The 12644-nt window shown below is 45.3% G+C and overlaps 2 protein-coding genes across 2 annotated transcripts in view; both read right to left on the bottom strand.

The window, feature by feature from the left end:
- Positions 1-646: 646 nt before the first annotated feature.
- Positions 647-12644, bottom strand: part of LOC142312160 (uncharacterized) — an 85651-nt gene continuing 73653 nt past the window's right edge. Inside the window, exon 8 of the mRNA XM_075351062.1 lies at positions 647-1829. Within this exon, the coding sequence (XP_075207177.1) occupies positions 860-1829 (970 nt within the window). The 3' untranslated portion in view covers positions 647-859. The remainder of the gene's footprint in view (positions 1830-12644) is intronic.
- LOC142312148 (gastrula zinc finger protein XlCGF53.1-like) overlaps positions 1893-12644 on the bottom strand; it is a 29415-nt gene continuing 18663 nt past the window's right edge. The window contains exons 6-7 of the mRNA XM_075351050.1: positions 12456-12546; positions 1893-2142 (exon numbers count right to left, since the gene is read on the bottom strand). Coding sequence (XP_075207165.1) covers positions 2000-2142; positions 12456-12546 — 234 coding nt within the window. The 3' untranslated portion in view covers positions 1893-1999. The remainder of the gene's footprint in view (positions 2143-12455; positions 12547-12644) is intronic.

Below are 12644 nucleotides of genomic sequence, written 5' to 3'. Positions count from 1 at the left end.
ATTATTATTATTATTATTATTATTGTTTATTTATAGAGCACCATTGATTCCATGGCTTATCTGACAGCACACACCCAGCAGCACTGAGGACACGTTCCGAGAGAACGCTGGCTGCGGGACACGACAAGATCCCCAAGGCGTAAGTGGCGAGCTCAGGCAATTTATCCAGATTGGAAGCCTAAAATGAGCAAGGCTCAAGTTGCATAGTAATGGCATCGATGCTCACTTGCATATACTCACATATCAGTGTCTCCTCCTCTTTTTCCTCGTCCAGCTATTTTGTTTTCGCATGAGTATTTGTCCTTGTCACTTTCCCATGTGTTTGTGTTGTCTTGTGAGTTGTTTGTCACCTTTTGGACACCTTTGAAGATGTTTTCTAGGTGTTTTTATGTGTTTGTGATTGTCTCCCATTGTTTTCTATGGGGTTCGAGAGGTTCGTCGAACCGAACTCGAACGCGGCCTCCGTTCGACGAACCGAGCCGAACTCAAGCCTCTAGAGGTTCGCTCATCTCTAGTAAATAGTAACATATAACATGAACATCTTTATTATTATAATATACATAAACTAAAGACGTTTACTCATGGAGATTGTGGATATAAAGAAACTCTAATGAATGACAGACGACTGAGATTAGCTGTTATAAAAATTAAAAAAAAAAAAAAAAAAGGCGGAGGAAACGTTAAGTATTTTTATTGTATTATTATTGGTTGCAATACTCTTATCCATATAGTGAATCTATAAATCTAAAGCAATGTGATATTTACGGTAAAGTTATATTGTTTTTAATGCAAGTTAGAAATTGGTTTTACTTTCACATTTACTCATTTGTTTTTACTTTGACGCTCTCTGTTATATATTTTATATACAGTTGGTAAAAGTATATGGTTTTTCCCCTATGTGAGTTCTCTGATGGACAACTAAACTTTTTTTCTGATTAAAACATTTCCCACATTCTAAACATGAATATGGCTTCTCCCCTGTGTGAATTCTCTGATGTGTAAGAAAATGTGATTTCCTTGCAAAACATTTCCCACATTCTGAACATGAAAATAGCTTCTCCCCTGTATGAATTCTCTGGTGTATAACAAGACCTGATTTCCTTGCAAAACATTTCCCACATTCTGAACATGAAAATGGCTTCTCCCCTGTATGAATTCTCTGGTGTATAACAAGACCTGATTTCCTTGCAAAACATTTCCCACATTCTGAACATGAAAAGGGTTTCTCCCCTGTGTGAGTTCTCTGATGGACAAGTAAAGATGATTTTGCATTAAAACACTTCCCACATTCTGAACATGAAAAGGGTTTCTCCCCTGTGTGAGTTCTCTGATGGACAACTAATTCGGTGTTCCGAATAAAACATTTCCCACATATTGAACATAAAAAGGGCTTTTCTCCTGAGTGAAGTTTCTGATGTCTAAGAAAACTTGAATTATCTGCAAAACATTTTTTACATTCTGAACATGAAAATGGCTTCTCTCCTGTGTGAATTCTCTGGTGTGTAACAAGATGTGATTTCTGTGCAAAACATTTCTCACATTCTGAACAGGAAAAACGCTTCTCCCCTGTGTGAATTTTCTGATGGTCAACTAAAGTTGATTTTTGCTTAAAACATTTCCCACATTCTAAACATGAAAACAGTTTCTCCCCAGTGTGAGTTATATGATGTCTAACAAGATATGATTTTCTGGTATAACATTTTCCACATTCTGAACAGGAATATGGTTTCTCCCCTGTGTGAACGCTCTCATGTCTAACAAGCTCTGATTTCAAGGCAAAATATTTCCTACACTGTACACAAGAAAATCTTTTCTTTCTTGTGTGAGTTTTTTTATTTGTAACAGACATTTTGAAGGGCAAACATTTTTTAGATTCTGCACTTGAAAATGGCTTCTTTGATTTAAGAGCAGATTTATTTGTAATTTCTCTTTCGTGATTTTTATCTCTTTTAATAACGTGTGAGGAATCAGAAGTTAGGACCTGTTTAAAAGGATCAAATCATAGATCTTCGCTGTGAAAGGAAGATGGGATATCTGGAGTAATGGCATTCACTTCAGTTATATCTTGTGTGATATCAAGATCATCTGATTTAAAAATTGCAGATATGAGTTGTCCCTCTAATCTTCTGGTACAGTCATCTGCTAAGAATAAAAATTATATTTGAATAAAATATTGTTTAAAAATATATTTGTATAACATTTCTAAAATATGCAAAGACATTATAAAAGTTATATAGAAAAGTTAAATTATTTACTGAGACAAAAACAGTTGACAATGTAACAACAGACCTCAGAGCAGGAAGGTGTAGAGTATGATGTCGGCCCTGTTTGTTCTGCCTCCCAAAAACTGAAATAAGCAGCTACAAAAATTTATTATGTAGGTCAGAAAGATACCAATAAAAAAAAAAGTACCTGATAGGTAATGAAGTGTTGGAAAATGGCAGCACAAAAAGGAAAATGCTCTTTATTTTTTGTTTACAATATTCCGAATTTTGTTTCTTCATTTAAATAGAAAAAAAAAAGAACAAAGTTTAGAAGTTTAGTATCGCTGTATTCGGACTGATGTGTGCAATTAGGTCTCCAGCCATTGTTTTACCTCAAAAAGAACGTTGTAAAAGCAAAACTCATAAACCAATGGCAGATATGCATTTTTTTCACCGTTTTGTCCCACTTTTTTTTTCTTTTGTATGGTACATTATATGTAAAAGAAATTGTGTCATTCAAAAGTACAACTTGTCCCACAAAAAAAACCCCAAGCATCTATGTTGTCAGAAAACCCCCCAAAAACAAACCAGTTATATCTCTTGGAAAAAACACAAAGAAAAAATCAAACGTGCAAAAATGAAATATACTCTGATCCTTAAAGGATTTGTCCAACAAACTCCAATTTTTTTTAAGCTAAGGCTATGTTCACATATCTATTGTTTTGCATCTGTCACAATCAGTTGTGTGACTGATGTAACAGATGCGTTGCAGATAGTGGCACAATTGATGTGACTGATGCTGCAAAAAAATGAATCCATTTTTTTTTTGTTTTTACTGTTTAACCGGTGGCCGGCTTTTGTGAACGATCAGCTGATCGCTCTCAAAAGCCTGCTGATCGTTCTTGCCGTTGGAACTGAATTTACAGTCCATCATGGTTTTTTACTGTGCACATGCTCACAGTAAAAAAACTATCCGCTGTACATAAAAAACGTTACATGCTGCGTTCCTACCGCCTGACGGTCAGTCAGCAAAGAACTGATCGTCACGCGATGGATGTAACGCAGGGTCATCAGTCACAATCCGTCGCTAATACAAGTCTATGGGGGAAAAAAACTGATTCCTGCAAAATATTTTGCAGGATACCGTAATTCCTCAAGGCGACGGATTGTGACTGATGCAAAACAACGGAAGTGTGAACATAGCCTAATCTGTGCTGTATTGTCATATAAAACACCACTACATTTTTTTTTTTGTTTTCTAACTTTTGCTTCTCTTGAATTATCCCTTTATTCTCTGCACACAATTTGTTTACATGCAGCTCAGCCAAACATGAGATCTTCCTATGCCAACCTCACAGTCAGATCTGGCACCGCCCGGCGTCACTGCCTAGATCCGCCTTCTGCCCGCCCTCAGCACACTCATTGGCTGTCAGGATACTGCTCCAGCAATGACCTCTCATTACTACAGCATTAGAAATAAGAGCCTCGGGGAGAAATTTAATAGATGGAGGCAACTCCCGCTATCAGTGGCGGGAAGGATTAACCTCCTTAAAATGATAGTGCAACCAAAGTGTCTCTATATTACTCAGCATGTATTTGTACAGATCCCCCGCTCTTTCTTTCGGTCCCTGGAATCTTTAATGATTACCTTTGTCTGGGGCACGTCCAGATCAAGGGTCCAATTGGCCAAATTACAAAGACCCAAGGATATGGGGGGCATGGCCCTTCCTGATCTTTATATTTACTACCTGGCCGGACAGTTGAAATATTTGGGTCAATGGACACTCCCCGGGGTTGGGGGTTCTCCGGAGGGACTCCTGGCAGAATTCACAGGTGTGGATCTCCTGTGGCCGTTACTGACGGATCACAGGAGGGCCCCTGAGGGTCGTGTCCTCCCGATGCACAAATTGGGGGCCAGGATCTGGAAAGAGGCTAAAGCCGTACTCGAATTTCATGATGTACCAACTGAGACGCCCATATGGGATAATTTGGACCTTCCACACTTTTGTGGGTTGCCGGGGTTTGGTGAATGGAGGAATCGCGGAATAATCTGCCTGGGATCACTGGTCCGGGATGGTGAACTCCGCCCCTTTGCACAACTGCGGACAGAATTCGATTTGCCGGAATCTCATGGGTTTCAGTATCTCCAGATTAGGCACGCCTTTCGAGCTCAGTTCTCTGGCCGTGGGGTTAGATTCTCTTCCTTCCCAGTCATTGGAATTATTAGATCACAGGGCCCTGGTGGTCTTATTTCCAAACTATACTCCTCCCTCATTCGGGCCAAGGCCATGAATAGTCCTCTTTCTGTCCGTGAGAGGTGGAGTGCCAGGATCCCTGAGATTGATGTAGCGTGGGACGACATTGTCGAATCCCACACGTTGGTCTCTCCTGCAGTTAATAATAGACTGATTCAGTTATATATAATACACCAGAGTTATATCACTCCCCAGAGACTGAACAAAATGAAAAAGGCGAATAATTCGGTGGGGATGGGCTGTCCGAGATGCGGGAGAGACGGTGCTGATTTTTGGCACATGATATGGGACTGCTGAGTCATTCTCTCCTATTGGAGTGAGATTGTAATGACTCTTTCCGCCATACTTCAAAAAGCGGTTACTATGTGCCAAATCCTGTGTCTATTTGGGGTGGTAGATGTACACTCCTGGTCCCAAGATGAGAATCTATTAATAAAAAAGGTCCTTTTTCTGGCCCGGAAGAGCATTATACTAAATTGGATGAGCAATCATCCCCCAACTAGAGCCTCTTGGATTGCATTGGTAAATGCTATAATTCCGTCAGAACAATTTGTTTATAAGACAAGAGGCTCTTTAACTAAATTTGACAAAATTTGGGGTAGATGGATGAGTTCGCCCTTGACTGGTGGCTCACCTGGTTCTCTGGCTGATAACCTACAATCGGTATTATCGCAATAATAGCCAGTAGTGCCCCGGTAGGCGGCGAGGAGACACATGTGATTCATGATACACTATATCAGGGATACTACGAGTTCCCTGAAACCTGGGTTGCACTCTCCTTGACAATATGGGCTTTTTGCCTTAAGATGGATATGTCTCGCGAGCTGACACCTTTGCTATGTTTGATGTACCACGAATATGCTGAAAGTAATAGACGCTGACTTGATGGTTGTTGCTTTATTGTCCTGATGACCAACCAGTTTACATGTACTTTGTCATACTGTACAATTTGCTGATTTATTCTCTAATGTAATGATTTACCTAACTTTCAATAAAACGAGTTTAAAAAAAAAAAAAAAAAAAAAAAAAAAGAAATAAGAGCCCCACATAGGGCTCTGCAGACCCCACCATATATATAGGGTTCTGCAACACACACACACACACACACACACACACACACACACACACACACACACACACACACACACACACACACACACACACACACACAGAGCTGTAGAGTCCCACGGGGCAGGTGCATTTACCCTACTCGTCGCCAGGCCATCGACTGTTGTGGTCACGGGCGGCCTAGCCCGGCTCCGTTGCCCCAAGGTGTACAAAAGATGGCTGGGGAAGGATGATGGGGGTAGTAGTGAGGTGTTTGTCGTGACTACACCTGTGGTATGTGGCCAGAGAATGGCTGTCGCAGTCCTCCGGGGAGATGGTAGTAGCAGCAAGGGATGGTATCCTTCTCCACAGGTAGAGCGGGCCCCGGGGAGGATGATGAGGGGGAATAGTAATGGCGTCAGAGAGTGGCAGTACGGGTAATAAAGAATCAGTCTATAGCTACAGTTCCAGGTTGTTTACTCACTTTTGTACGATGTCGCTCACCCAGGTAATACCGGTCACTTGCTATGATGGGCTCTGTCGAACCCGAATGCCTTTAGAGATCAGTTCGGTTTGGTGTTCGGTGGATTTCTCCTTGTAACGCCTGTCTGTGAATCCCTGGCTTGAAGCTACGAGTGGACTCTTGTTCCTATATGCAAATGCCACGGTTCCGATGTGGGCCGGCTTGAAGAGAGGCCCCGGATTCTATATGGCACTGTGCTGTCAGGCGCTGTGTGGGCAGGGAAGCTTGAAACTTTCCCCGTCCTGGCAGATTCTAGAAAACTAATGTGAAGTATGATCTTCCCTAGGGTCCTGCCGTCCTATGTGGCAACGGTTCCGTGGGGAGCAGAGAACCCTCTCCCTGCGGCAACCGTTGTGAACTTCTCCTCCTTCCCACCGCCGGAGCACCTGTAGATGCGACTGCTCCGCTGGTCTCCTGCTGGAGAACTCCTCTAACTGTTGTGTTGGCTCCTGACTCCCCCTGCTGGCTTCACCTCCCCCCTCCCATGTCCTAAGTTAGTGGGACTGGGGCCCCTGTTGAGGGCATCCTGTAAATATCTCACTGTCGGCGACCCCTTTATTACCCGACTCTAGCCCAGTCCCCAGTGGGAACAGGGCAACTTGGTGTGTATTTGAGTTTGTGATGTGGTGAAACAGGGACTGACCTCTTCAGGAACCGGGTTTAGCATTACACCCAATTTTAGGTGCAGTACTCTGTGGCGACTTAAGCTTCAGGGGCGCCACACACACACATTGTTCTCCACCCAACAACCCACCGCCCTAACACCACCCCTCCACACATACACATCGCTCTGCAGCCCATTAGCACCCACTGTGTAGGGATTACATCCTCACCTTTCCTCGGTCCCCGTCGCTGCTCCTCGTTCGCGCACTGTCTGTGCTCTGGCCATATCAGCACAGTAGTGACGTCACTGCTGTACTGAACTGCCAGAGAGCACAGACAGCGACACAATGATGAGAATCAGCGCAGCGCTGCCTCTCATCTGTGATTTCAACTGTATCGGCATTTGTGATGCCGATACATTTGAACTTGTGATCCTGAGCAGGGGGCCCGGTGCTGGCGGTGACACTGTGGGCAGCCGCCACCAGGCCCCTCCCCTCAGCTCACAGGCCTCAAAGCAGTGGCTGGGAGGTTGCGGGAAGAGTACAGAATCTGGAGAGGGTCTGGGGGGGAGGGGCGGGGACTCCGGCGCACTGTACCTGCCTAGCAGGGCAGCTACATGACATCGGCTGTGATGCCAGTCTACAAGGCGAGCATAAGCTCCTGCCCCTGTCGTCACAGGAAGCAGCAAAATCCCGGCGGGAGTGGTCACATGACCGCTCTGAGCCGGGGTAGAGGGGCTGACGGCAGGTAGGTAGTTACTTACTATCTACTTACCTGCCCCAATACAGCCCAATAGTGAAATAAAAAAAAATAAAAAATTGTAAAATAATTCGGATAACCCCTTTAAAGGGTTACCTTCATTTCCTCTTGTAATAAGGGGAGATGTTTATTTTCTTGCCTCTCAGACTCCACAATGGCGGCTCCAGTACAAGTTGTTATATAATGGACATTTGTAGAATTCTTACAGAAAATATATTTCTGGCTCTTGAAGGTAAAATATCCTACCTTTTAAATAATAATTTTTCTTCTTTCTTTGCTAACTACATTTTGAGAAGCATTTAGAAAAGCTCCTGTGGGTGGGCTGCCCGGCCCCCATATACTCACTGTGGATAATACTAATCTCCCGCATTTCTTACAATTACCCTGTGCCGAACATTGGATAAAAAGGGAATTATTACTGGCACTAAAGAGGGACTCTTCATACAAGGAGGATTAGAGAACTCGGATTTTTCCCTATTTGCAGTAAGACGTTCTATTCAGTCTTCACCCCAACTTTTCGTTTTGGGGGAACATTTCACTTTCATGGATTATTTCTTGTCAAATCTATAAAGGCAGAATTATTTCCCTAAAAAACATTCGATTAATCAACTTTCAGAAGAGATTAAATTCTGGTCGCCTCTTATTTAATTTTATTGCAATGTTGTGGCGGCTAAAAACCCTGTAAATTCTGGCGTGTTCATTTTGTTTTTTCTCGTTACGCCATTTGCCACTTGAATTTATTCTATATTTTAAAAGATTGGACTTTTGCGAAAGCAGTGATGCAAAATCTGTGTTTTGGTTTCTTAAAGCAAAAAGGGGGGGGGATAATTTGAAAATTTGTACTTTTATATATTTTTTAAAAACTTTTTTTTTACTTTTAACTGTATTTGTTAGTTCTTTTGGGGACTTTAACCTGCTGTCATCTGATTGTTTATACTATGCATAGCAGTGCATAAGCACTACTATGTATAGTGAAAATCACGATCTATGAACGCCAGCTACAGCTTGGCATTCACAGGAGTATCGAATTGGCTGGCACAGGGATGTTCATCAGACTCCCTGCTGTCAGGACAACCCTATGGGCGAGTGGAATGACACGCTCTACTGTCAACACGTGTTAAATGCCGCTGTCAGAGTTTAAAGTGGAATATAGCAGGTTAACAGTCATAGACGGAACACCGCCCCATCTGCAGCTGTTATAGGCAGATGGTGGCTGAATAACACAGCCATCATCTGACAAAAGATGTGGGCTCTGTGTGAGCGTTCATCAAAATTAGTGAGCCAGCATATAATGTGCTGGTACGTCATATGTCCTTAAAGAGTTAAACTACAAGAAATAGTTGTGAATTCTACTCATTTTCGTCTCAATGTCAAATGATAGAATATTTCTCTTTAGGGTTTGCTCACACCTGCGTATATGAAATCACCCAGGTAAGTTAGCGAGTGTCATGCATTTTTTCCCCTCACCTAGCATCCGGATGTCATGTGAGTGCTATGGAAGTGTGTGTTTTTTTTCTAGGAGAGAAAAAAAACCTCATGACACTTGCCAACTTTCTGGTTGTTCCCTTATGGTTTAAAGGTTGCACCATCCCTGGCTTTATGCGTGAGATCGGATATATTATTACTGTGCAACTATATTACTGTGCCACCATAATACTGTGCCACCATAGTATTTTGCCACCTTTGATCCCATTAGCTCCTCCTGTCAACGCACTGCTCGCGCTGAGCACAGAGTGCTTACAGAAGGAGCTGCCAGGAGTGGAAGGCTGATGCGAGTACGTCCAGCGGGGAGCGGTGATCGCAGCCTCATTAGTACAATACTAGGCTCAGGCTGCAGATCACTGCTCTTGTACCGCCCCAGCGTCAGCAGCCAAGACTGCTCGGATCCGGAGTGGCTCGAGGGGTCTCCGGACCCGGGAGGGGTCGTGCGGCCACTCGAAATAAAAGGGGGTATTTACAAGGGGGTTGTGTGTTTAGAGTTCGTCACGCCACCCACGGTGTGTGGTAAGGTGGAGTACCACCGCTGCTGTTGGGAGCGCCTGGTGGCGATGGGATGGCAGCCAGGTGTTTAACCCCTCCGTGGGTAGGGGAATGCCCCGGGGCTCGGTGATGGTGGTGAGGGGATGCCGTTGGGGAGGAAAGGGTCACTGCGTACGTACTCACTCAGTCCAATAACGCTGACACCGACAACTTGTAAACTGAAATTCTGAGCACCGCTGGGGGGGAGCACGCCTGGATCCCATGCCTGATGGTGTTGCTTGTTAGCCTGTGACCTTTCCCTTGGCACCTTCTTTACTGGCTGGCCCCTGTAGTAAAGAACTAGTCGGGTCCCGCTCACCCGTATGGCTAACGGAGTGAGCTCGCTCTCAGGGTTCACGCTTGGGATTTTCTGGACTCTATATTGGGAAAGTCCTATCCCCCTCGTTGTGCTAGTACCCCGATTTTGGTGCGGGTGGAAAACGGATCTTGAAGGCTCTGTCCTCGTCGGGTGAATTACCAGGACGCTTGAAGCTACTTCCCGGCCTAGGGTCCACGTACCCAGTCGTGCCCTGGCCCCTGCCCGGAGATGGCACAAGGCCGCCGACTGCCCTCCTTAGCAGTTCCGTGCCCCTTGTCACGATCCCCTGCGACCGGGGTTCCAGCTCCTACGAGGCCCAGACCAACGTCTGCCACCTAGTGTTAGCAAGGAGCCCAGCTCCTGATCTCCTCCAACTGACTTGTGACCTCTCCTCATGAGAGTCACCACTCAACTGTCTCCTGACACTCCTACCCCTCCCTAACCAACCCCCCAAGTGGGCGGCCCTATTCCCTTCAGGCTACCCATTGGTGTCTCTGGTGGTTGTGGTGCAGAGTGTTTCTAGGATTTCGATTGGCTTGTTCTTAGCAACACCAAAGGTCAGGGACCCGTAACCAAGGAGGATGCGGATACCGTGCAGAAGGGAAGATTGCACGATACCCTGTGACGACCTGATAGGCCAGGGCGTCACACTCTCTGCCGTGCTCAGGGGCAAAATTGAGCCTACAGCATACGCCTTGGGCTCCACAGAGATGGCGCTGATCTCCTAAAGATGTGATCTGGACAGCCCAGGAGGCATGTACAGATCACTGTAGGAAGCAGCCACAATGCAGGAGATATTAGTCAGCATCTGACTCTCTCTATGCACAGGGTTTGAGTAAAAATAGAATTAAATAAAAAACAAATAATGAATTAAATTTTGTATTAAAAATAATTGATTCTATAATCAGTAATTATTAATACAAATTTAGAATTGTGGCACCTTCCCTTTAAGGACTGGATAACTTCTAAAAATATATTTGTCAAACAACAGGTTAGGCCAAGTTAAACATCCAAATAGGTTAAATCGCTAAGATAAGTATAAGGAAAGAGTTTTGGAAATACGGACAAGAATTATTGATTGAAGAGTTTTCTCTTTTCTCCCTGTTATAAATTGGTGGGTGTTGGGGATGCAATTAAATAGAAAAAGAAAAAGGATTTTGTATTGTATAATATTTCTTGTGTTACTGTGTATGTATGAGAATATAAATAAAAAAGGACATGGACTGGGGTCTCACCATAAAAAAAGGCCCACCATACGGTTTATATATTTTTTTCACATGACATTCTAAGTTGTTAGTGTGACGCCCTGGCAAAACCAGGTAGTCACAAATTAGGCCCCCGCATAACACCTTCCCTCACAGGGTTACATACAGCAGACCTGAAACCCTAGTCACCCCCCTCAGGGCAAGACAGGCACACCAGTGGGCGGGACCAGGTGGTTAGGGAACGCCCACCTAGGGGTCTAGACAGCCCGAAGCGGGAAAACAAACAGTTGGAGTTTGAGTTCTGAGTGGAGTGGAGTTGAAAGGAGTTAGGCTGGGGCTAGGTGTAGCTCCAGCGGAGGAGAAGCTCAAGTTGAACGGTGCCAGGGGTGGAGCCCTGGTACCTTGGCTAGGTGGCAGACGGTGGTCACCGTTGGCAGGCAACGGGAAGACGGCATCCGGATATCCGAGGTGGACTGGGACAGGGTTGGAGCCCGCCGCTACCGACACCAGAGACCCAACCCGGAAACCGTGCACAGAGGGGGTACTCTGACCCTGAAGCTAGGACCGGAACAAACGGCCTAGCTAATCAACCGATTGAGGTCCTGTCCCAACCAAAGTCCCAAAAGAAGACAACCACCCACAGAGAGGGATAGGGCAACCGCCAGGGCCCATAGATCCCACGGGTCAGCGTCAGCGGGCTCGGCTCCTCAGGTACACAAAAAGCCGGGAGCGGACTCCCGTGTTCCATACCGGGAAGTCCAAACAAACAACAGAACTAGTGCAGAGGAAAAGACGGCGACCACCAGCCCGGGTGGGGGACCAGAGTACAACCGGCCGTGGTGGCCGGCCACCAGCACCTTGGTTTACCAAAAGACTCGTGTGATTCATTTAATTGTGAGTAACCAAACACCCCCTGGTACGTCCGGGCGTGCACGCCCCTGCCATCGCCATAACCTGCACACAGACACTGGGTCCGGGGGCAACCATCCCTACCCACGGAGGGGTTAACATCCAGCTACCACTACATCTCCCCCAGGTGTCCCGCAAAAGCAGCGTTGGTGTCAAACTTCACCATACACCGTGGGTGGCGTCACGAACTGAATACGGCCAAGCCCGTACAACTACATCCCCCTTTTCATTTGGCGTGTCCGCCTGGAGGATCCCTCAAGCCACACAGCTGGTCTGGATCCGAGCAGCCCAGCTGCTACAGGCGTGGGGGAAGCACATTAGCACATTCTAAGTACCCTGTCGTTTGGCTTTGTAGTTGAGAGATCTGGGAAGGTAAAGGTCAGCATCTTCTAATTCCAGAGAGTAGGGAGTGTTCTCTGGGCTGTAAGCTCTGGACAGAACAGACCTCACTCCAACAGAAGGACTTTCAATGCCCAAAGTAATGGGGACAGTTTTGGTTTAGAAGGAGAATGATGACCGCATGATTGTGATATGTACACCACAGATAAACCAGACACAGCCGGTGACTGCGAAGAATCTGTGACTTCTCTGCATTCAGTGGTTACTACTCACCTGGGTCATTCTCTGTAGGAATCTCCTCTTTACACCTCTCATCTCCCCTCATATATGTCTCTGTAGTATTAATATGGGTCACATCTTTACCCTGAAAAAGTATTGTAAAAGTCACAGACAGATGGAGAAGTCACATCTATCATCAGCTCTAATCCGGCCATCTCCACCGCTCTCATTACACAAGTATAA

The sequence above is a fragment of the Anomaloglossus baeobatrachus genome, chromosome 5 (assembly GCF_048569485.1).
Source record: "Anomaloglossus baeobatrachus isolate aAnoBae1 chromosome 5, aAnoBae1.hap1, whole genome shotgun sequence".
Taxonomy (NCBI): domain Eukaryota; kingdom Metazoa; phylum Chordata; class Amphibia; order Anura; family Aromobatidae; genus Anomaloglossus; species Anomaloglossus baeobatrachus.
The sequence above is the reverse complement of the archived record's forward strand: the minus strand, read 5'-3'. Positions and strand labels throughout refer to the sequence as shown.